A 23,066-nucleotide genomic window follows, 5' to 3' on the forward strand; every position below is an offset into this window, starting at 1 on the left:
TGAATAGAGAATAGGACAAGGAATCGGGAGATCTGTGTTATTTCCTCAGTTATTAGGATGCTTCTTATAACATCCTCCCTTTTGGCTGTAAATCCTCATGTCTGTCAGATGAAATAATGCTCTTTATCTAGTTTGAAGAAATAATAGTCATCCTTCGGTTGATCCTCACTGACTCTGTATCAATGCAAATCAGTATTGTTGTTAAATGTATGGAAAATAGCAGTTACAGGACCCCCAGTCAAGTGGAGACTATATCCAAAGGCCGGAGGTGGACTCTGTAAGAAAATTTCTCTTCATGTTGAAGGGATGCAAGGCCAGTGCAGAACAGTTTAACCTAGTGGCTGCTTTTTCATTGGTTTTTTTTTTTTTCTTTCCTATTTTCCTTCTGGAAAGCAAACCTAGGGAGCCAGTGTTGGCATGCAAAGGACAGAGGAGCTTTAAATATGTTTGTCAAAAGTTGTCCCATGTTAGTTTTCCTGTCTGCAACAAACGTGACTGCCATTTCATAATTCATTAGACGTGAGAGATGAACAGAATAAAAAATATCTCCTCTGTAAGAGATGCTGCCTAGCATCCTAATGTGCCTTTCCGTAGGCAAGCTGAGCCACCAGGCACCCTCTGAGGATCAGGATCTCTATGGGGTTTTCTCCGTTTATGTTTCTATCAAGTAAAAGGAAATTTTTCTTTGAGACTTCTAGGTGAGCAAGCCTATGGCACGTTCTTTTACATTATTTGAGTCTGAATTTGCATTTGTTTAGCTGCCCATAGTAAGAATGTGCAGCAGAGCATGCTGAAGTGGGGAACGTATGGGGCATCTGCGACCTTGGGGCTGAGCCATGAAGTGGGAGGGGGCTGTGCCGTATCTCCTGCTGCCAGCACAAGTACTGGTTTCTGGCTATTGCAGAACCACCTGTGCTGGGAGAAAGTGTGCAAATAACACATTGTTTTGCTAGGAAAAATATTAAAGAATTCTGAGAGCGAAACAACTCTGTTCGAGTCAACCCGCAGGGAGATGTCTGCCCAGATTTTCCAGATTAAAGTAATAAAATAAAATTTTCTGAGTCCTCGGCATTTTGTCTCAAGCAGAAGTGTTGCTTCAAAACAAACGTCTGAAATATTTCCTATAGAAGGAAGGTAAACAGGCAGCTTTTATGAAATGGAACATAAAGTCAGGGAGGATTTTTATTTTTTTTTTTTTTTTTGTAACATCATAGAAGGGAGTGATTTGATTTTGGAAGAGAACAGTGAGTGCCTTGCAGATATTGCGGAGAGCCCCTGTTCGCCTGTAAGATGAGTGGCATGAAGGAAGGCAAAAAAACCACTGGTGGCTGCCTTGTTGCTAGTTTGGAAGCAAAGATCGAATCCCAGCGAGGTGCTGGGGATATAGTGTGCCAGGAGGAGCCATCCTGGTGAGGACAAGCATCTCATGCTTCGTGTGATGGAGGAAGCAGAAAGCGGTCTGAGCACAGCCTGAGCATCCATGACTCCGGCAGCTGCCTGTTGGCCAGCTTGAGGAAAAGCTGTGGCAGTCTTTGGGATGCAAGGTAAAAGCCTGAGGAGGAGTTTTAGTCGTGTGGGTAGACACGGTGGTCAGAAAGACTTGGGAGGATTTAAACAGTCTCAGTATAAGAACCCAGATAGAGACATTAAAAGTCCAAGAGGCTTCATAGGTCAGAGATGCGAGTGGCAAGGAGAGCTCACAAGGAAAAGAAGATCTTGGCTCGCATACCAACATACCAACTTACTCCTTCCCTACCCAAGTGTGGCTGGTTGCCACTGGCTCCTGGCTCAGGCGGAGGAGCTGCAAGCCCTTCTCCCTGGCCGGAGGTGGTGCCTCCTCTGAGAACATCTGGTTTCGGTTCCAACCTCCAGCTCCTCCAGGTACACAGCTCTTCTCCTGCTGTAGCTAAGTTGAGCTTTCAGAGCAAACCCCACCACGAAAACCTGCCAGCTGCAGACACCCCCACAGCAAAGGCCCACCTGAGAGTTTTTGCATCTTGCAAGAATTCAGCGTTTTCTGTGCAGGAACCATCAGGGGAAGGAAAAGTCTAGAAGTCCAAACTGGACTTGCCACTTGGTAGAAATGCAGGAGTGGTACCTTGTTTAATACCCACAGTAATAAATTCCAAGGAAAACTATTTTCTGATGGGGAGGGAGGATGGGGGAATGGCTAGATGTTTATCTCTAAAACTTTCTTTTTCATTGAAGTAGAAATCCCAGTGAAATTTCTATTCTAAAGGTCAAATTAGAAAGCTTTCATCCCCAGACTTGTAAACCATTTCTCAAATCAGTGACTCTAAAAATTATTCATTAGAACACCAGCTCTTAAACTAAAATTTTATTAAGGTCTGTATCAAAGGGGGTTTTATTCTGAACTGCACAGCCCACTGTGTAGTCTTGACACAACAGCAAGGACATGGGCAGAAGAACTTAATCTTTGTGTATTTGTGAAAGGGATGACATAAACCCCTGCTTTTAAAAAGTCAGGCACAGGTTTTATAGAGACAGTGTTTAGAGATATTAGAGCCATAAATATCAGGAGGCAAATCTTGTCAAGTGTTTCAAGAGCAAAAAGCTTTAATGCTTTTGTGGGTGCTAGTCATCAGTTAAAGTGCTTTCAGCCTGCCTTCATATAGACAGGCTATGATTTCTTCAAACCAATGTCCTCTAAAATCTGAAATTGATTGAGATGCACTAGAATCTCATCTTCAAGACTATTTTATGGGCCAAATTAGCATAGTTTATAGTCTACAGCCAATGAAGTCGTATTATTCCATGGGCTGCAATGCAAATGACTTCTCTCTCCATCTGGTTGTGTATTTTGTCCAGGATATGGAAGTATGCTCTGTTGTATGCGGAGAGGTATGCAAATGTGTTGAAAAAAATTTGGAAGACTGCATAGATGCTGTCTCTTGGTAGAAGGTTCTTTATTCAGTCTAAACCAGGAAGATTTGGCCAGTCCTCCTCTGGTCAGTTTTTTTGTTCAACAAGATGTCATTGGCAGCCTATTCAGATTCCCCTTAAGATAAGTTGTGTGTTTTTTAATAAAAAGGAAAAAAACCCCTGTTGACTGAATATTCAGAGTTCAAGGACTGAATACAACCTTAAACATCATTGTAAATTTTAGATTGCTGGGACCATCTCCAAATTACAGAAGGGGTATCAGAAGGCAAACCCTATTATGCTCTCTAATTCTTTTTAAGTCATGCTTGAAAATTGACTTTAGGTGTCTTGGCTATACCTGTGTATGGAAGTGGATTGTGTGTTCCACATATATGAAGAGGTAGTTGCCTGTTACCTGCATCATTACTTCCTGTTGTATGGGTGCTTTGAAGTTTGTTTAATGTATGCAGTAAAGGTGGTGATTTGTCCACTCAGAAGTACTCTAAATTACCATTGAAGAAGTTTTAGCGTTCTAATTTGTCAATTGTTAAATTACCAGATTCATTTTTGACCATTCAGTTTCGTGTATCCGCAGTACAACCAAGTCTCAGGGGTGAAATACCAAACACTGCATGGAATATATACAGTCTAAAAGAGCCCCTTCTATGCTGATCCAAGGATTTGTTGATAATCTAAGCTGAAGTATTAGTAACCTAATCAAAGCCTTATTTTTAGTACAGTTGCAACGATACCAAGTCTAGAGTGCACAGTCTCCGGTTGCTGCTGGTTGCAGTAGCTCTGCAGTTGCAGTAATGCACACAGGCTGGCGTGCACAGGTATCGTCTGCCCTTTTCCCTTTCTGTGCTCCTCCGGGATGTAGGCTGGGTAGTGCCAGCTTTTTCAGAAGGCAGCTGCAGCCCTTTGCCTGGAGTTGCTGTGTTAGGAGAGCTTGATGGTGGCGGGGGGCTTCCCCATGGCTGAGACTGACTGCAGGTATTTTCATACATTTGCTACTACGGCTGTATTACCTGCTTTTTCTTCACTGATTTCTATCTCTTGCTGTACTATCTCTGTGTTATATAGATAGAGTTCTTGCTCATGGTTCTCTTTGTTCCAGCCAAACCCGCTTTTGCTCAGCCTTGGGTTGTGTTCCATTGGTGAGGAGGAGCTGCAGGTTTGCGCTGGTGCCTCGGAGGGATCTGTTGCCATCCCGCAGCTGCACCAGCAAGACCTTCGCAGTTACCTCATGGTTGTATTTGTGGGGTCCTGCATCACAATCCCGAGTTTTTCCTTCAAGCACATATATCCTCTTTCAAGGTTCATTGAATTTGTCACTCTGTAGGAATAATGATCCATTTGAAGATATAGATAGACATAAAGATATAGGTATTATGCTTCGGTAGCTACTTGCTGTTAACGATGACTCATTAGAGCAATATCACTGATGTGTTATCAAACTTGCTTTACAAAACTCTCTAGAGATAGACTTTAAGTGAAATATAGCAGCATAAAAGCCACTGACTTTTTTTTTCTTTCCTCTAAGCCTGAGTATTAGTCATGTTTTCTTTTGGAAATTAAAATTCAGTGATGTATAAAGAAGTGATTGATGTATGTGTGGTTTTTTTAGAACGTAGTAGTAGGAAAAATAGTTTTGTATTGGTTATACAGGGATAATAGATAAAAACAGCATTGACACTGCTTTTCTAATAATTAGGAAAAAGAACCCTTGAATGTAATGACAAAGTGTTCACTAATGGTGTATGAGTTTTTGACAGTATGTCATCCAAGGCGATGTACAGCATTGCTTACCTCTCTGCATGATATAGTCACATAAATTGGCTTTATAAAAGGCAGGCAGACACCCATCACCATGAATTTGAATCATTTACCATTCGTGTAATTTTCTATAATATTTCGGGATTTAGTAGTTATGAAATAGCCCTGTTGCATAGAAAGTTCTCTCTTAATTTCAGAACCGGCATAATTACAAAAGCATTTTGGATTCTAAAAATACGCTGCACATTACAATAAAAAAGCAAACCATGGAAACCCTCCTCCGGCAAACAAAGGCAGGCAAAACAGAGCTTAGCTTTCATAAAAAATAGGGATCTCTCTGTCAGATCACCAATGACCTGAGACTTGCAGCCTCCTGAGGGAAGCCTGCTCGCTCCGGTCTGGTTTCCAGGGCACGCCGGGTTCAGCAGCCGAGTTATTTCCAGTTGCAGCCGATAATGGGAACCAAGCAGGCCCGGCGTACGGGCATGGTAACCGCCCCACTTGGGCAGAGGGCTTAACGACAGCACAGTCAACGGGGCTGTAAACAAGAAGGGATAGTAATACCGAAAGCAGACGTCAAATCTCACGCTGCCCCTGCCCGCGGGAACTTGCGGGGAAGTGAGCGGATAGGAGTTTGTTCACTTGCTCGTACTTCAATGTCATCTGTGAAATATTTCTTTAAAAGAGCAAACTTTGATTTCCAGGACTTATCTAGTGGTCACTTAGAAAAATAATTACCAAATTTCATAAACAAAATACAAACCCAAGTAGGTCCTAGTAAAGGATAAAAGGCTACAGCTCTTTTGTTTTGCTTATAATTGAATCTTCTTTGCTCTGAGTACTGATTGCTGCACGTAAAACTTGGGGAAACTTTTCATTACTCTGGCCTCAGTTGGATAATTGTTACTATGAAAAGCCATATGCTTTTGATTAAAATTTCCATATGCCATTTACTGAGACAAACTACCCAGTCTTAAGGGGCTTTGGATCATTTCAGATTGTTTAAGCTGTTGTTAAACCACATTTGAGGTTTTGGAAGGAGGTCATTCATTGCAGCACTGTACCCAAACTGAAAAGCTGATGGGGTTGACAGCTGCTGCGAGCACCTTCTGGGCTTTTGAGCGTTTCTGAGCAATAAGCATCTATATCAGACTGGTGTTGCTTGCCAGTACCTGCATAAGGCATATCACTAAGCGTTAAGGCAGAGTTTTAATGGAGGCTACAGGAAAAATCTGGTAATGCAAGAAAAAGACATTCAAATTCACATTAAAGGATGGGTGTTACGATACACGTGCCAATAGCATATCACACTCCAGTGCATTTCTGTAGCAGATGTCAAGGTTTTGTGCAAATATTAGCTAATTAAGTCTCATTTGAGAGTCACAGTTTAAGTACTTGTCCTTAGAGATGGGCAAACTTTGTTGCAGAGAACTTAAGTGACTTTCCCAAAGTCATGCAATCTGTAGTACAGTGGTGTCTGGTACAAATCACCGTATTTTTCACAGGTTAAACGCATGCAGCTTTATACTCACGTGGGTCTGTTAAGTCTGATTTAGAATTGCTACTATGGAAATGAAGAAGTTTAAATGGCATCCTCGCTTTTTCATTAAGTAAGGTCTGAGTAACTGGTAGTCTCGATAACCTGTCTGCACTCCTGTTAGAACTCCCTGTTTTATTCTCATCTTTGCACTGAAAACATTACTAACCGTGTCCTCATGTGATGCTGGGGTTACTGGAGCTTATATAATATTTTTCATTTTTCAGTGGAGTCATGCTTTAGTGCTGTGTGCTCCCAACAAGCTTTGGCAGGACGCTGACCTCCAGAATTGGAAAGCATTAATACATTCGTCCTCAGTGGTTTCTCTTAATCAGTTTTGACAATTGCTTTCTAAATAGAGAATGTCCAAGTTAAATAGGAGAAAAACTACTACGCAAGTGTATTCTTATCCTAACAGTTATACAGATCTCTGATCTTGATTACGTGAAGTCATGCATTTAAAATAAAAGCCTGATCTGCGAGTCAGTCGTTGCTACAAGCGAGCTAGCATTTCTCCTGCAGACGTATGCTGCTTTAATTAGTTAGGGTAAGTGTACATCCTTCCTGTCTGTGCTGTGCTGCGTTGTTTCCTTTTTGATCCTATGAATAGAAACACTATTTTTTCATGGTTGTAGGCTGCCCAACGCCAGCCACAAATCCCCAAGCTGCTGAATGGATATACTTTCACCAAAAGCTCATACGGGGATCCTGGCTCTAACACGAAGCAGTTCCTATTTCTGTAAGCAGCCCTCGTATTCCGGTTGTGTTTTATTTGTTTTGTGTATGAATATTTTTCTTGAAATTAAGGCTCCTTTCTTATTTGATCTATGCAATGATAGATCCCTGTAATTGAAGCAGTTCACACCCTAAAAACTTTAATTAAGTCACAAGGATGCCTGCATGCTAAAACTTAATGAACTTATCACTTCCAGGCATTGTTCTACTTTGTCTTGTCTCCCTTCTGTTTACTAATGCTCATTGCATTATGTCTAACATTTAACTATAAACTCCTGAAATGGTTGGGTCTTTTATTACTATTACGAGGTATTTAGAACCCCATGGGGTACTTAGTAATTAATCTTAACGTGATTATTTTCACATTTCTTACATGCTGTGTTGCCAGGTCCCAGGCAGCAAACCTGTGGGACTCTCAGATCTGCTGGTGGGCATCAGGCCACCATACTGTCACACTGGCTTCCAGCCGCCCTCCTGCTCCCCGGTATTTCATGCACCTGAAGGCTAGGTGTGTGCAGTGACCTGCAGCGTGCCTTCCTCTTTATCACTGATCATATTATTTTCCGCCAGCTGATCCCTAACTGAACTTGTCTGCTTGAGTGTGATAAAAGTGTAGGTGGGGTTTATACATGTTCTACAAAGGTGGTCTTGATCTCCAAGCGTCAAGGATGCTGAACCCACTGCTCTCTATTGTAGTTTATTCCAGCAGCTAATCATCATCATTCGTAGTACGTGTAATTTCTCATCACCATTTCCGTGAATTCAGCTTCCTACCACAGGTTTTTGTTACATCCTCCACTGGGTTAGCAAACCAAAAAGGAATGGCATTGTCTCCTCGTGACTGTGCTTCTGCATGCAAACCAGACGTGTCTTGCTTCTGTTTGAGAAAGTAGTGACCTATTTGAGGCTTTCCCTGCCTCCCTCCCAAATCTGAAATGTCACAAGAAGGAGCAGGAAACCAAAAAAAAAAAGGTGAAGTATGACACGGTGAGAAATAGCTAAGTTGAGGCCAGCCCTGCAGCAGCAGATGCCGAATAGCCGTGCCATGTCATGGGGGTCGTCTGCTTGGGCGCAGTGGTGGGTCCAGCAGCCGGGTGTCTGCAAACCTCAGATGTCCAGTGTCACCTAATTCTGCTCAGGTGTGATTTCCAGTGGAAAGAGAGCTGGTATTGAGGGAACTGTGGACCTATGGTATTCCTGCTTCAAACCTTCTTCCACAATAGAAATAATTGAGCTTGCTGGCTTAATAAGGCTTCTGGCATTTTGGGGGGCTTGTTTGGGTTTCTTTCATTTCATTGGCAAATAAGAACAAAAATCCTCATATATTTGCCAGGGTCTTTGGGCTCAGGGGCAAGGCAAAGTGGAACTTAATGCTCTCATCAGGGGAGACACATGGTCAAACCATTTACACTGTAATTCAGTCATTCTGCAGCATGGATGGTTTGGGTTTTTTCCTCCTCCTTTTGCTGCCCGTTGATTTTTAACGTCAAAAGTACAGAGAATAATTTCTTACCTTGCCTGCTCTCCAGGGAGGGGTAGAGAGGCACTAGGCAGCTGTGTTTCCCTGGAAGGAACATAGAAAACATGGGGAAAGAAGCGTCAGTGTGCTGCTGCTGCATTGAAGTGTCCTGCGGGGTGGTTTCCAGCAAGTGCTTTTAACTTCTGTTCAGCAAGTGGTCGTACCTCCATGTATGGGGAATTCAGCGGTACAAAATTTCGGTGTAATATTGGGCACCCATTTGAGCAAAATTTTGTAGGAAAGGTTTTAGAGAACCTCTTGAATCCACACATTGCTGGTCTGTGTGCTTTGTTCAGCAGTGCTGATATTGTTCCTAATTTCTTGGGAAAGATTGTAAGGTGGTGTTTAAATGAAGTTTCTTACTAATAAAATCATGATCATATTATTGGTAATTCAAGTTACAATTTAGGTATCACAAAAATAAATTTGAAGTGTGCATTTCAGAATGCATGAGCATAATCAGTCTAATCAGTTTGATGAGACTTTCTTACAATTATCTTAATCTTGTTAGTTTACTCAGAGGCAGATTTTAAGTGCATGCATGAGGCTTTTCAGAACTGACAGTTGACTTTCAAAGCTTGATAGTTTGCACTGCGAGCAGTAGTGGTGGATGCTCTGCTTTGTTTCCTGCCTCCAGTTGATTGTGACCGTTCCTCAGTCGTTTCCTAGTTGTTCCTCCAAGCAGAGACTGGTAGCAATATTTTTCCTGGTAGCAGTCCTTTTCTCATCTTAAATATGTAGCTATGTCTTTCGTCAACAAGTAGGGTTATTTCTGCCTTGCAAAAAAAGTTAAAGGATGAGATTTGCATTTACACTGTTGAGTCATGCGCTGCCTCTCCATACTACAGTAATCAAGAGTTGCTGGGTCACCAGGCAGGTGGCTGTTTCTTACAATTAGTAATGAAAGACCTTTCCCATTCCCTCCCCTGCGTTTAACAGAATTCCCTAGAGCACTGGATAAGTAGGCTCACACACGCAGGCTCAGCGCTGGTGCAGTTTCTTTCGTCTGTTCCAAAGCAGACCTGCATATGGGTTTTTTTAGGATCCAGGCCTGAAAAGTGAATTATGTATCATCTCTAAAATGTTTTGTGAATGTATATGCATATGGCATAATGTATGAGTTCTATCGATGTGGAAGAAAATATAAATAGCTAAATTGAGATATGGAGAATTTTCCATTAAATATTATTTAGGACTTACCAATACTTATGCAATTTTCTTTCTAGTCCATATATATGTATATAAAGCATCTGTTGTGATGATTGAGACATGTTTTGCTTTTAATTTACTTCTTCATTTATTGGAAATAATATTAATGTAAAAATGTTTCCCAATACCACATTTATTCCTTCTGGCATTATTTTGGATTTAGGCTATTATTCTTCATGTGGCTGTCCTCAGTGAGTACGGGATCCGATCTTGTGCCTGTGTGCAGTCAAAATATGTTTAAATCTATGGGACTGGCAGGTGGCCAGAGGAATGTAGTAGTGGTTCCTGAAAAGTGCCATTCCACCTTTTTTATGGAGCTTAGGATGGAAAAATTACACCCCTCTATTTTCATTGCTAATGGGTTATCTTCTGTTTTCCTTCTGTCTTTTTTCTTCCTAGGCCAAAAAGGACAGGGGGACAAAGAAAATCACCCTGCTCAAAGTTACAGACTTGGACTGTTACTCAAGGCTGGGAAACCATGCTTTATTGTTTCCCTGTGCTTACACAGAGTCTGAATGAATGGCTCACACTGGTGAACCTGCTGTTAAATTGATACCTGGGTTAAATTTGGATGGGTTTTATTCTCAAGTGTAGCTTTGAACCTCCGGTGTGAGCCCATTTTTTGCCCAAAGGGTTTGATAATGCAGCAGCCTTACACCTGATGGAAAGGGTTTGGGTAGGCGCTGCTGCTGGCCCTGGGCTTGAGCAGCAGAAAGGTGGGAGGGTAGCACTTCTGCAGTGGTTTTGTTTTCACAAATAATTCACTGCAGTGCAGCAGGCTTTTTAAGTCCCCACATTATTTATCCCCTAGAATACAGGTGAAAAAGCTGAACCTAATAGAATAATAAGATCCAGGGAACGATGCAACGTGCAGCACAAGGATATGGCAGAACTTTGCTGGAAATCACATGCTGACTACTAGTGTTGGAACAAATTGTTACTCACTGTTTCTGGTGTAGTTCCACTTTTGCCTGGATTTTGCCCTGAAATTGGCATTAGTAGGAAGGGTCCACAAAAAATGTTTCTAAAATGAAACAGTAATGTCTTCTGATTTTATGTCATTTATTTGAAGTATGCATGCCATGCTTCCAGAAAACATTTTCAAGAGAGGATAAAAATCAAGGCTTAATTTTTCATCCTTCTAACCTTATAATGATGTTCTACTAGTTCCTGCTGTTAAGTGTTTATCACCCGTTTGTTTCTTCTGGTTCCCAACTGCAGTGACAACAGGTTTGTAATCACCAAGCCACAGCTCATCTATACTGAAAGCCAAAATGAATAAAAAAAGAAAACTGAAATGCAAGGGACTGTTAAAAGGCTACCAGTTATTCAGTGCATTAGTGCTCCGGTGTAGCAGCGGCTGGCACTGATCGTCACTTGTGCCACTGCCCAGCTCACAGTCACCTCGTCACTTAACAGCCAGTTTCTTGAATTTATTGTACAAGGGGAGAAGAGGGGGAGTTGTATTTTTGCAGTGTGTGGCCTGTGAAGAAGAGGAAGAAGAGAGAGGTGGAAGGAGGAATTATCTAAGTGCCGTGTAGCTAACATACAGCTATTAGAAGGGACTTCTTTATGGAATGGAAGGGTTTCTACACATGGTTTGCAGGGGCATCAGTAACAAGTCTGCTGAAGGGAAACAGACCGGGTTGTAACATAATTGCTTGTTTAAGGCAGTAATTACTCATAAATTCATATAACAAAACTCTTCATCAGCATTACAGGTTGCTGGAGTTTTGTCTGGGTAAATCAGCCCCTGTTCCCCTCTAGCAGCTCTGCAGCCTGTGGAGACACTTACTGCTTTGGATGCACATCAGCCTCCCGCTGCCCCACATTCCACCCAGGTCCCACCAACCCACCTTCCAAGCTGATTGTCGCTTTGTTTCTATGTCATGCAGCAAAGTCCTGATGAACCTTGTGTCCTTCTCATGAGGAGAAACCGTTAAACTCCCATTAATTGAGTTCTTCCTCTCTTGGCAGATCTTGAGAACTTCAAGACCAGAACAAGAAGCACGGTGTCTGTCCGCCAGGGCCAGGGCATGGTGCTGCTGTGTGGACCACCACCACATTCTGGAGGTAAAGTGGTTTCCTTCTCTTGCTTTCAGCACTCAGCAGCAGTTTGCAAGGTTGTCATTCTCAGGAGAATCACCTTCTTCATTCTTCATTCTAGGAAGTTTAAAATGGCCCACCTTAGAGGAGAAGGCTGTGACAGTGCCGGCCTGACTGAATGGGTCATGCTGTGTGGTCCTGTTGACTAAATGCATTGGGAGATCTCTGGTTTGGATGTAAATGCAGAGAAAGAGCTTAATTTTTCTGCAAACAAGTATGTGCTTTAGGAGATGAACTGATGGAAACTAAAGCAATATTTTGCATATATAGAAGATTTGGCCAAGATCTTGTGCAACTTTTAGAAGCCTTTCTGTATGTGACCTGGGTGTGTCTTCTGCAAAAAGGTTGAAGAGTGCTGACAGAGCAACTTATGTGCATCATCTTTTCATTATTTTTTTTCAAACACTCATTATCGCTGCTTTTGTCTCCTGGGTACTTAGGATCCATTAGCAATTGTCCAGGTCTCATATGGTTATTTATTTCTGGAATGGCAATACATTTTCTTCCTGCTGCTTTTATCAGAGGGAGAGTGTTGTAGGAGAGGAGGAAAGAACGTGCCAGCAAGTTACATAGGGATGCTGAAGACACCACTGTATTCGCTGCTGGTGCTCACACCTACATCTGGTTTTCTGGAAACCATAATCTGAAGGTCTAGGCAGAATGATGGAGAAACTCTACTACTACAGAGTTTTCCATTCCCAGAGGAGTAAGGAGGGAGGCAGCAGGGCTGCTACCTTGGACTTTCAGATGGTCTGACCTTGGCCTGTTCGGGAGCCTGGTTGCCGGAGTCCCTTGGGAGGCAGCCCTGAAGGGGCAAGGAGCCCAGGAGGGCTGGGCACTCTTCAGGAAGGACATCTTCAAGGCGCAGGAGCCGTCCATCCCCATGTGCTGAAAGACGGGCCGGCGGGGAAGACCGGCCTGGCTGAGCAGAGCCTTGGCTGGAACGCAGTGGGGCAAGGAGAGCTCATGCCCTGCGGGAGAAGGGCCGGCAGCTCGGGGCACTGCGGGGTGTTGGGAGGTCACGCAGGGAGAAAATCAGCAGGGCCAAAACCCGACTAGAACTTCACCTGGCTACTGCTGCAAAGGACAGTAAAAGATGTTTCTGTAAATATATTAGGAACAAAGGAAGGCTAAGGAGAATCTCCATCCTTTATCGGATGTGGGTGGAAACATGGTGACAGAAGATGAGGAAGAGGCCGAGGTACCCAACGCCGCCTTTGCCTCAGTCTTTAATAGTAAGACCATTTGTTCCCCAGGTACGCAGCCCCCTGAGCTGGAAGACAGGGACAGGGAGCAGAATGAAGCCCCACAGTCCAAGGGGAAATGGTCAGTGACCTGCCACACCACTGGGACACACGCAGCTCTGTGGGGCCGGGTGGGATCCCGCCCGGGGGGATGTCGGTCTCTTCTCCCACGCAGCAAGTGCCAGGACAAGAGAAAACAATCTCAAGTTGTGCTGGGGAGGTTTAGGTTGGGTATCAGGAAAAATTCCTTCAACGAAAGGAGGTGGCCAAGCACTGGCACAGGCTGCCTGGGGATGTGGTGGGGTCAGCAACACTGGAGATGCTTAAAAGATGCACAGATGTGGTGCTTAGGGACACGTTTAGTGGTGGCCGTGGCAGTGTTGGGGTTAATGGTTGGACTCAATGATCTTAAAGGTCTTTTCAAACCTAAATGAGTCTATGATTCGATCTAGCAAGTACTTTGCAATGTGCCTTGAAGAGGATGATATAAATGTTTAGCAAATACAAAATGGTTCTTTCAATTTAGCACAAATTTATTTTAATGTGCCAGTCCTACGTTTGCTGGCTGACTTCCTGAACACCTGTTGCCTTGTTACATTTATATCAAAAGCAGTGTTAGGAAGGGAATCGGTCGGTCATCTGCCCTTGCTGGATGCCATGTCAGGCGTGGAGTGTGCGTGCTGGATGAGCCCCATGTGCCGTGCGCTGACTGCTGCCACGAGCAACCAGCTGCTGCAGCTGGCTCTCGCATGAGGGGCTTGTTCGGTACATCACAAACAAGCGGTGGCCTTTTATGGGTCTGTGTTCCTTTTAAAGAAATTTGTGATCCTGTTTTGAAATCTGTCTGTCCTCATCAGCTGGATGAAAATTGCCATTTGCCGTTAGGCTGCTTTTAGTGCTCAGATAGGAAGAGACAAGTGCTTGAGGAGCTTCTTCGCTTGCATCTGGCTGGCTGCAAGTGTACCTACCCACTTAATTTATTCAGTTAGGACCTCTCTTATCTTCTGACTTAGATGCCGTTTTCTCTTTTAGTTCAGATATTATCGTAAGAGTTTCAGTATCTCAGATTTCTGGTGTTCGTTACTTGAGGATTGTTCTTAAATCTGTGATACCAAGTCTACAGAATCACTCATTATCACAGCATCTAACTTTTATGAGAGTGGCTCTTGTAGTGTCAACTGTTCCCCAAAATGATGTGCCCTCTGGTCTGCCTGGAGGCAGCTTGCCCCTCAGCCCCTGCAGGTGGGTCTCCATGCCACACCTGATGAGGCAGCTGCCCAGGGTCGGTATTAAAAAAGGTATCAAAAACCATGGAGACAGGTTGTGGCTCAGCTACAAACTCACTTGCAGTCTACAGCACTGTGTGTGAAGTGTCATTTTTAGCGTCATTTCCATCGTGAAGAAGGGAGGGGAGATTTGGGACAGAAATGCATTACAGTCCTTAAACCTGAGTTTTAAATCTGAGAGCCTTCAGCATGGGGCTGAAAAGCGGCGCTCATCCTCATCCTCCCCCAGACTTTGTGCCCCACAAAGGTGGATGGTATCAACAGGCCAAGTTCAAGAAGGCCTGGGGTGGCTGGAAACTGAGCTGCAGGGCTCTGAAGAGCTGTGGCATGAGTTTTTATGCCCTTTTTCAGTGAGAAAAACTAACCCCACCTGCACAGCCCTCTCCTGCTGGCACCCACAGCTGTGCGGTGCTGCTTCCCGAGCCACAGGCGGGTAGGCTGATATCTTCTAGAGGGACACAGGCACTGCACAGGCGAAGCAGGAATTGTGCATATTTGTCTCCTTAGCAAAACTTTGCTCTGTGGTTATAGGGAGTTTTCTGTTTTGCTGCAAGAAGACTGCAGCATGAACACCTTGTGTGGAGATGCAGCACTGGTGGTGGCTGGTGTAAGCAACGAGAAGGACCTTGTGGTAGTTTGTTCAGGTGATTCAGGGGAAAGTTCTGGTCTGGGTGTGTCTACTGATGGTACAAAAACACTCCAGAAAGGTGCTGGTGTTATTTCCAGTTTGGGTTCAGTGTGTGGGAAAGAGCATCTTACAGTGACCGGGAGGTAAGCGTGTTTCTGGTGCCCAGAAAGGCAGAAAACTGAAGGGTAATTATTTCTCTCAATCATTTGGATGAGAGATCACTTCCTACATGACCACCATCTATGACCTGCTCTATTCCAGCTAGAAAATGATCTTAATTGTAGCCAGATGCACAATAGGTCTAAATTGATACTGTTATGATTTTGTAACTAAGCTGGGCTGGAGTCATGCCGGTTGTTGTTTTCTGGTTTGCATAGGAAGTATTTAATGGAAAATCAAAATAAGTCCAGTTAATTCAGGCTGAGACCCTTGTTCTGCAGGAATTAATCTCTTCAATGGCAATATTTTCTTTTCCTTTTCCTTCTTCCTTCCTCCTAAGTTTAGAAATGAGGATGGGTTTCAAAAGTCGCAACTGCAAAGTTAATGTGCGCCGCATTTCTGTCAGCCAACTGCTTGTCTGCTGGTGTAATGGAAGCTGTTCAGTCTCCAGCAGCCACTGCACAATTACCACAGCTAGCTCCTGTTCCAGCTCTGGGCAGATGGAGGTTCATAAGAGAATATCAGATATCACTGGGAAGTAGCTGCATGTCAGAGAAGGGCCGTGTTTCATGGGCAGCTTCCGTCCCCGGGGTCCAAGGCCGTGTTTGCAAAGCAAAGCTGTAGAGATCAGTTCTTTCCAATATCCCGATATGCCACTGCTGGGATGTAACATTGCAAGTATTCAGTGTTGTAGTGTAACAATAAAAAACGTTCGGGTTTGAAGAGAAAAGTAATACATCTCATTGAAAGAGCGAGTGGCATTAAGATAGAGAAAATGCAATTACTGGTTTTAGAATTTGATTAGGACAGCCAACCTAACTTCATCATCCTTGCAAAAAGTGCCGGGAGACATTAATGACCAACACTGAAGTGTAGGACTATCTGGGGGAAAAGAAATATACTTTTATATTATTACTATTTTTTACTTTAGTTTCTGATCTGCATTGAAAATGAAGTCTTAAAATTTAAGAAAGCAAAACTGTTCAATCTGAGAACAGCTGTTGCTCTGATGATGAGGGTATTGACTGGAATAATAGAAGCCTAGAAAAAAATACCCTGGCTGGTGCCTGAGCACAGAACTTAGGCTGTCCTCCTGGGTGTCGGAGACACAGGCTCGAGAATTTTTGCCTGATGGGGAAGATTTCCCAAGTGTCTGAGGAGGGAGCAACACCAGCGTTTGCTCTCTTTGGAGGTGGCTCAAGTGGCAAGGCTCAGAGCCCCCCTTAGCTGAAGAGATTTGATAAAAGAAAATTAGTAAATTAGGAGGGAATTATTTTCTGTCCACTGTTGGTCATCTTGGCCTTAAAAATTGTGGATTTTACAAAAAGATGTTGATCTGCGTCCAGACCTTTATCCTTTCAACAGCAGTTCGCTCTAATACTTTGCTACTTGGAAACATCCACATTTAAAGAGCTGGCAGCTAAAAGTGAAATTATGTTGGCCTACATGCATTAGTTGAGGGTTTCTATTTTTTTCTTTTTTTTTGTTCTTAATGATGCCAAATAAAGAGCTTCCTACTGTTCATATGCTGTAAGAAATTCATCCTGAAAATGAGTCCAAATGATTAACAAGTATTTTCAGCATCACAAAATGGGCTGCGTACAGCTTGCACAGAGCAATTTGGGCATCGCCATGTTTTGTCCCGATTTTTAGCTTAATGTGAGTTGGAGATTCAGCATATGAATCCAGGCTTCCCCCCCCCCGGTTCCCCAAGATGAAAATGAAATGTGTGTTTCTTGCAGCCTGCTTTCAGCGGGGAGTCGCTGTTTTGTCAGGTCAGTGCATTCTGGTGTTACATTTTGTTAAGCAGCATAATGATGTGGTGGCCTCCTATGATGAAGTGCATGCTGAGTGCTGGAAATTTGGAAAATAAATGTTCATCTGGAGCTTGGGAAGTCCCTGGACTGAAAACCAGAATAAATGCAAATCAAACATTTGCTTCTGTCGTATTTTCTGCTCTTGGAGCAGTAGATGCTCAAGTGCCTGGGGCCAGTCCTGCCATGTTTATGGTGCCTTGTCTGTTAGAAGGTTTAGGTTCTTTTCCCCTTTTTGGGGGGTTATTTTTGGGCTTGTTCTTTTGGGTTTTTTTCTGCCTTCCCCATTTGTTCATTTACATGCACTAAATCAGTGTAAGAACTAGAAGCAGCCTACCTAGGTTGTTAGCATTTTTCTGAGATAATTACCCTGTGCGCGAAGGGTTTTCCCTCATTATTTCCACTCCTTTTTTTAATCAAAAGCCCTAATGATTGTCGTGTCAACCATTCTACATGTGAAGCTCCATGGGAAAAATAAGATAAGAGTAAACATGACAATGGGAACATGGCATTCAGGGACCGTGTAGCAGCTCAGGGAGTGGCTAAAGGTATTTAAGTGGACAAAAGAGAACAGTTGAAGATCCTAAAAGTATGTGCATGGCTAAAATTCGGCTTTGGTTTTGTTGTAAGGCCTGAGGGTCCCCACTGCAGCTGGTGGCCGTTGTCTGGGCAGCCCCCAGTAACTGAAGCCCAATAATGGGTTTGGAAATGGGAGGAACACCAGAAGGTTTTCATGACTTTTTTGATGAGACTAGATAAGGTATCTCAGTATGTCTTAGGATGAGCTCTGTAATTTGGATGCCCTAAACCAATCCTTACTGCTTTACATTTGTGAAGCCCTGCTGGATCAATGCTGTCTGCTGCTGCTCTTCAGAAGAGGGAAGAGCTGTAGAGGTGATGGATTGGCGGGGGGTTACAGCCAAAACAAAAGGAAAAGAAACAACCTTTGTTTTGTCCAAAGTCTTTGATTCCAGTGTATCTTTAAGCCTTTTTATTGCATTTAGATATATTTAGAAACCATGAAGCATTTAAAAATGTAAACTGGAGTGTTCAATGTAAGCTGTCGGTGAAGACCTTTTCCTTTTGAGAGGAGCTTTGCAGGGGAAAACAGGTTAGCTTTTCTGGTTTGCTTTTTTTTCAGTATTGTTAGTCAAATTTGCCAAGATGCATTTTATTTGTTAAGATAAACTTAATTGAAACAGGCAAACAAAGAGCCCTAAAAACTAAAGCAAACACTGGCTTGTGTTTCTCAGGGCTCTGAATATAAGTTGTGTTCCAGAGGGGATATGCCTGGGAAGTATTTGGAGGTCGCTGTCCTTTTAACTTTATCTCCAAATTTGAAGACCAAAATATTCCTTTGTGCTAAATAGTTTTGTTCATTTAAGTTTGTGGGAACAGAGTTGTTTAACTGCCACTTCTGCTAGATTTATTTGATAGTCAGGCCAGGGTTAGTTAATATTTTAACAACTGCAGTTTTCAAATGCCTTCTAACATCCCCAGCATGTCATTGTGAGTCTGGAGATTAAAAAACCACTGTATTGGGAGAGCATGCACGCTTCACCTGCCGGGCTGGTAGCACACCCATGAGCACGCAGAGCAAGCGAGTCTCAAGTCTGTAAATCCTTCCCCCTCCCTTCCTTGGGAAGATAAATGAACTTGGCTTTGAGGATTTCCTTTGTACCACCCCCACCCCCCACCCCCTATGTTCTCTCAGTTTATCTTTAGGAAGATCTATATACATGATGTTCTCATGACATTTGCCTTCCTGCCCTCATGGGAAAACCCTGAAGATGTAGAGATTGCGATTTCCAAGTGCTGTGAAACTGTTGAATATACACAGAGAACTGGTGATAATGATCTCTCAATTACTTTATTATTTAAATTTCATGTTCCCTTTGCATCCCCAGAGGTATGTTTTATTCTGAGATATCTCTGTCCATAGCCCACACCACTGCTCACCACATCTGTGGCATATTTATTCTCACTCCTGATTTATCTCAATAATCTGTGCAAGAAATAAATGAGCTGATGGCTTTTTTAGATAGTAACGTGCTTAGATATGCAGATGGAAACCTGGCTACATTTCTACAAGATGCGTCATCTCCTGCCCACTTGGTTGGGGCCTCTAACAAAGTTCCTGATGACCCAGGAACTGAACCTCCCCGATTTCTACTCCTGAACCTCAGTTTTTCTGGACACCTTGTGCCTCTGCTCCTTGCTGTGAAGTCGTGCTACCTCCCTGAGCATTTGGGAACTGCTTCTCTTTGACTGAGCAGAGGCAGGAGTTAAAGGAAAATGAGATTGCTGTCTGTCTGTAGTGCCCATGTTCTCAATCCACTTGTAAAATTCCATCTTCCCAAGGAGGAGGAGATTCATTAAAGCTTAGTTCAAATAACTCTTTCCCATCTGATGCCATTACCTGTTGGAAACACAGCCGTGGAATCTATGCCTGTGAGCTGAAATGTTGACAGAGAATTATTCTCCCATCTTTTCACATAATGGATGTGTTCAGGTTCTCTACTCTCCTGCCTTTTTTTTTTTTCTTTTTTTTTCACCCTCTGGTAGCTAGGAGAACTTTTAGTTCTGTTGCACAGCTTAATCAAGTAGAACTAACTAAATTTTAACATTTGACAGAAAAGATGGCAATTCTGATTTCATCTCAATCTCAGCCTTTCATGCTGTATGGTAGGTAGTGAAGTGTAGACACCAGACATGTTTTCAAAAAGCACTTTACTGATTACAGTGGTGCTGAGACCACTTCGTGCTCTGCAGAAAAATGATTAGTGCGTGCTTACTCGTCTGGTCAGTTTTTCCCTCTCCTTTTATTATTATTATTTTTTTTAAAGCAATGATGGGCACTTCATGGGCTGGAAACAGTGCAGATGTTTTGCCTGTAAGTATGGCTGATGGCCTTTATTACATGATGAATGGTTTGAGGGGTTTGTCTCGTAAATAATCTGTCACACACATCACATCATGTATCGTCTTGTGCTTGTACAGCCCCCGCTGCATAGTGCAAGGAGGAAGGGGAGAAAAATTGGGAAAACTTCAGAGCAGTGCAGAAGGGAAAAGGCATTTATCAGGCATTTTGGTACCATCAGAGGATCAGCACATGGGGCTTCCACCCCCCGAGCAGTGCTGCTCGGCAGGGAGTGCTTTGGAATGGTTTTCTTCAGTTGTTGTCAAGTATTTGTGCCCTTTTACTCGCCATCCTACAGCACCAACCTCATGGTTGTTTCGCTCTCTCCTTTGAAAACTGTCACACTGCCTTTTTATTTGTCACGTATGAAGAATTAATACATTATTAATGAATGTTTAGAGCCATTGTAGTAACAATGGGAACAAACGTTTTTAATGTTCTCCATTGGTGTGCTTACAGTCAACATTAAACAAAGTTTATGTTAAAACTTTGCAAAACAGTCAGCCTTGAAAGAGGTAAGGGAAAGAGAAGAAATTACTCTAGAAATAGCATGTAGCTAAGGAGGCCAAGGATGTTTCCACCTAATATCTGCCTAAAAGCAGGGGATTATTTCATTCTACCCGGGCAGCATCAGCCCGTTCTGCCTGCTCTGCAACATTTATGCTGTTGCGTAAATGCATCTGGCATTTCTGCTGGCTGACCAATTCAGAATGGCTTTGGGCAAGAGCCTTGAAGCACATGTTCCCCTAAGTGTTAAATCAGCTTCTCAGTTCCAGATCTTTTTCTTGTGGTGTGTTCCCATTAATATAAAATTTTCAGAGAAATGGAAAGCCGAATCCTACAAGTGATGTTACTTTCTGTATTTGTCAGGATGAGAACGCTTCTCCTGCCATGTTTCTTACGTAGCAGGTAACCTGGAACAATATATGTCCCTGCTCCTCTTCACTACAGTAACCTTAATATTCAGCCTTTATCTTCCTGCAGTTTCTTCCAGTGTGGTATGCCAGAGCTTTTTTAAAATGTCCTTCTTGCACCACCACCCACGTGCCCAGGACTGGGCAGTTGCCTCTTGCAAGCAGATCGCCGAAGTGCTGATCTACCACTGCCTTCTCTTTATTGAGGCATTAATAGTTTCTCTTCTTTCTCTCCTACCTTAATGTCTTCATAAGCCTTTGCTGCTTGGTCAGATTTGGTTCCAATTAGTGAGAAGCTAATTTAGAGAGGAGTGTCTCACAGATGGGTGGGCAACATGATTGCAGAAGTTCCATTTCTCTAGGAAACGAAGCAAAAAATCTGCTAAGCTGGTTGCAAGTTGGTTCAACTATTTGTCCAAATGCTGCAAGGTCATTGAGCAGCCTTTCGTAGGTTGCTCTGAAGGTTGGAGTGAAAATACAAGCAGGTAAACTGTCCCTTGGGGCTGGGAAGGAAAAAGAAGACTGAGTCAGGGAAATATTTTGCATTAGCACTAGTCAGCGATGCTTTTGATATACTTGAATGTGGCAATGGTTGTAGGGTCAGTGTTGGCAGATGTGGTACATGTGGTACCAGGAGGTGGTGCAGACCTCTCTGGTTCACGGGGCAGGGGTTAAACTGTGTTGTGCACGGACAGTCCTGCTTGCAGGAGGTGGGGAATGGCAGAGGCAAGGCTTGATTTCCAAACAAACGGGAAAATGCCGCAGGAGGGTGGTGCTCCCCACAAGCTGGGGCTCAGCAGCTCACAGATGTCTGTCCTGGCATAGAAAAAGATGAGATTCAAACGGGATTTGTCTAGGTATTGCTCATTGGAGAAGGAGGTAGTGTGATATTGGAGATGTGGGAGATGGAGAAAACCGAGAGGAGAGCAGTGTAGCATCAAAAAGATCTGAATCTGGTATCAGTTTTTCCTCTTAATAGTGACTGCCACTCACACGTCCCCGTACAGTAGTCAAATTCCCATGTCCAAAGAAGATCAACATTTTAAAAGCAGGTTCCAGAGCATAAGCTGTGGAGAAAAAAAAGCTTTCAAGTGACTTATGTCAGGCCAAGAACCAGAAAATGACTTCCCTGAACCCACCAGTTCCTAGTGCTTTGCAGCATAACTCCGAGGTGAGGTCCCAGCTGATGGAGTGATGCTCCTGAAAGCCGCAACTGGATCTCAGCAGCATGACAGTATTTCTTCTTGACAGCCCCAGATTCACTCAAGGTGTCTCTTCCCATAGCTTCACAGAGAGCATGTGAGTCAGCCTTGGGGCTTCCTCCCCGGCGCTGTGAGCTGCAGGAGAGCGTAGATTTTTCTGCGTCTGGTTCCATGTGTTGAAGATTATTGCAGTTCAGCAAAAATGGGTTTCATTAAACTTAAAAATCAGGCATATGAAACTCTCATTTAAATAAGAAGTGATTGAGAGTTGTAACTTCCACTTAAAGTACATCTCCTATCATTTATTTTTTATACTATGCCACAGTCACTGTTTAAATTATTAAAAGCAAGAAGTAGAAAGCTTCTCAGGAGATAGAAATGGATTAGATTAAAATTAATCTGACATAATCCTTTCTCAAAAACTGCTGATTCAGTTTGTGCACACGTTTATCAACATATTTGTGGATAAAGGATAAGGATAAATTCTTCCCTAATTTGGGAATGCTTCGACTTGATATCTCTGACAGCACAGAGAACATGCAGTGCTGTTTTAATAGAGAAATTTACGAAATTACAAATACTTCCAGTAACACAAATGCCAAGCTCATTTTAGATTTACACTAATTTCGGCACCTGAGTCAGTGCATGTGGTTTGCCTCATTTCAGCAGGGATGGGTTTGGTGAGCAAGAGTTGCAAAACAGCGTCACAGCCAAATCCAGACTTTGGCAAAGGTGTTCAGACCCAAGTTTTCAACTGGCACATGTCATTTATCACCTTCAGTGCCGGCACCGCTCCAAGCTTCCCACCAAGCACCTACCGTTCGCTGTTGGTGCCCCAGCTGGGCTGTCACGGGCAGGCAGTGAGGACGCCTCGGTGTGTAATGCACACTGCCCTCCCGCAGAGCTAGAAGGGGAGAGGCTCAACTCTCCAGTAAAACCCCTGGAAATACCAAAATAATAAGGAATGTGACATTAATGATTTTTTTCCTTTATTTATCAGTGACAGCTGTTGACATCTTTAAAAAGAAATCATCTGCAAGCTAGTCATGTGGTTTATTTCCCTGTTCAGTTGCAGTCGCCACTAAATGAAGATTGAAATGATATTGAGAAGGGGGTAGAGGCAGCAGGAGCTGG

At 43.2% G+C, this 23,066-nt stretch overlaps 1 protein-coding gene across 6 annotated transcripts in view; it reads left to right on the forward strand.

Moving 5' to 3' along the window:
* The window catches only part of CNTN4 (contactin 4), a 339,145-nt gene that overhangs the window by 219,201 nt on the left and 96,878 nt on the right, over positions 1 to 23,066 (forward strand). For all 6 annotated transcript variants that reach the window (XM_037386326.1, XM_037386331.1, XM_037386328.1 and 3 more), the window contains one exon: positions 11,637 to 11,732. In XM_037386326.1, the coding sequence (XP_037242223.1) occupies positions 11,637 to 11,732 (96 nt within the window). The remainder of the gene's footprint in view (positions 1 to 11,636; positions 11,733 to 23,066) is intronic.

Source organism: Falco rusticolus, chromosome 4, assembly GCF_015220075.1.
Source record: "Falco rusticolus isolate bFalRus1 chromosome 4, bFalRus1.pri, whole genome shotgun sequence".
NCBI classification, from domain to species: Eukaryota; Metazoa; Chordata; class Aves; order Falconiformes; family Falconidae; genus Falco; species Falco rusticolus.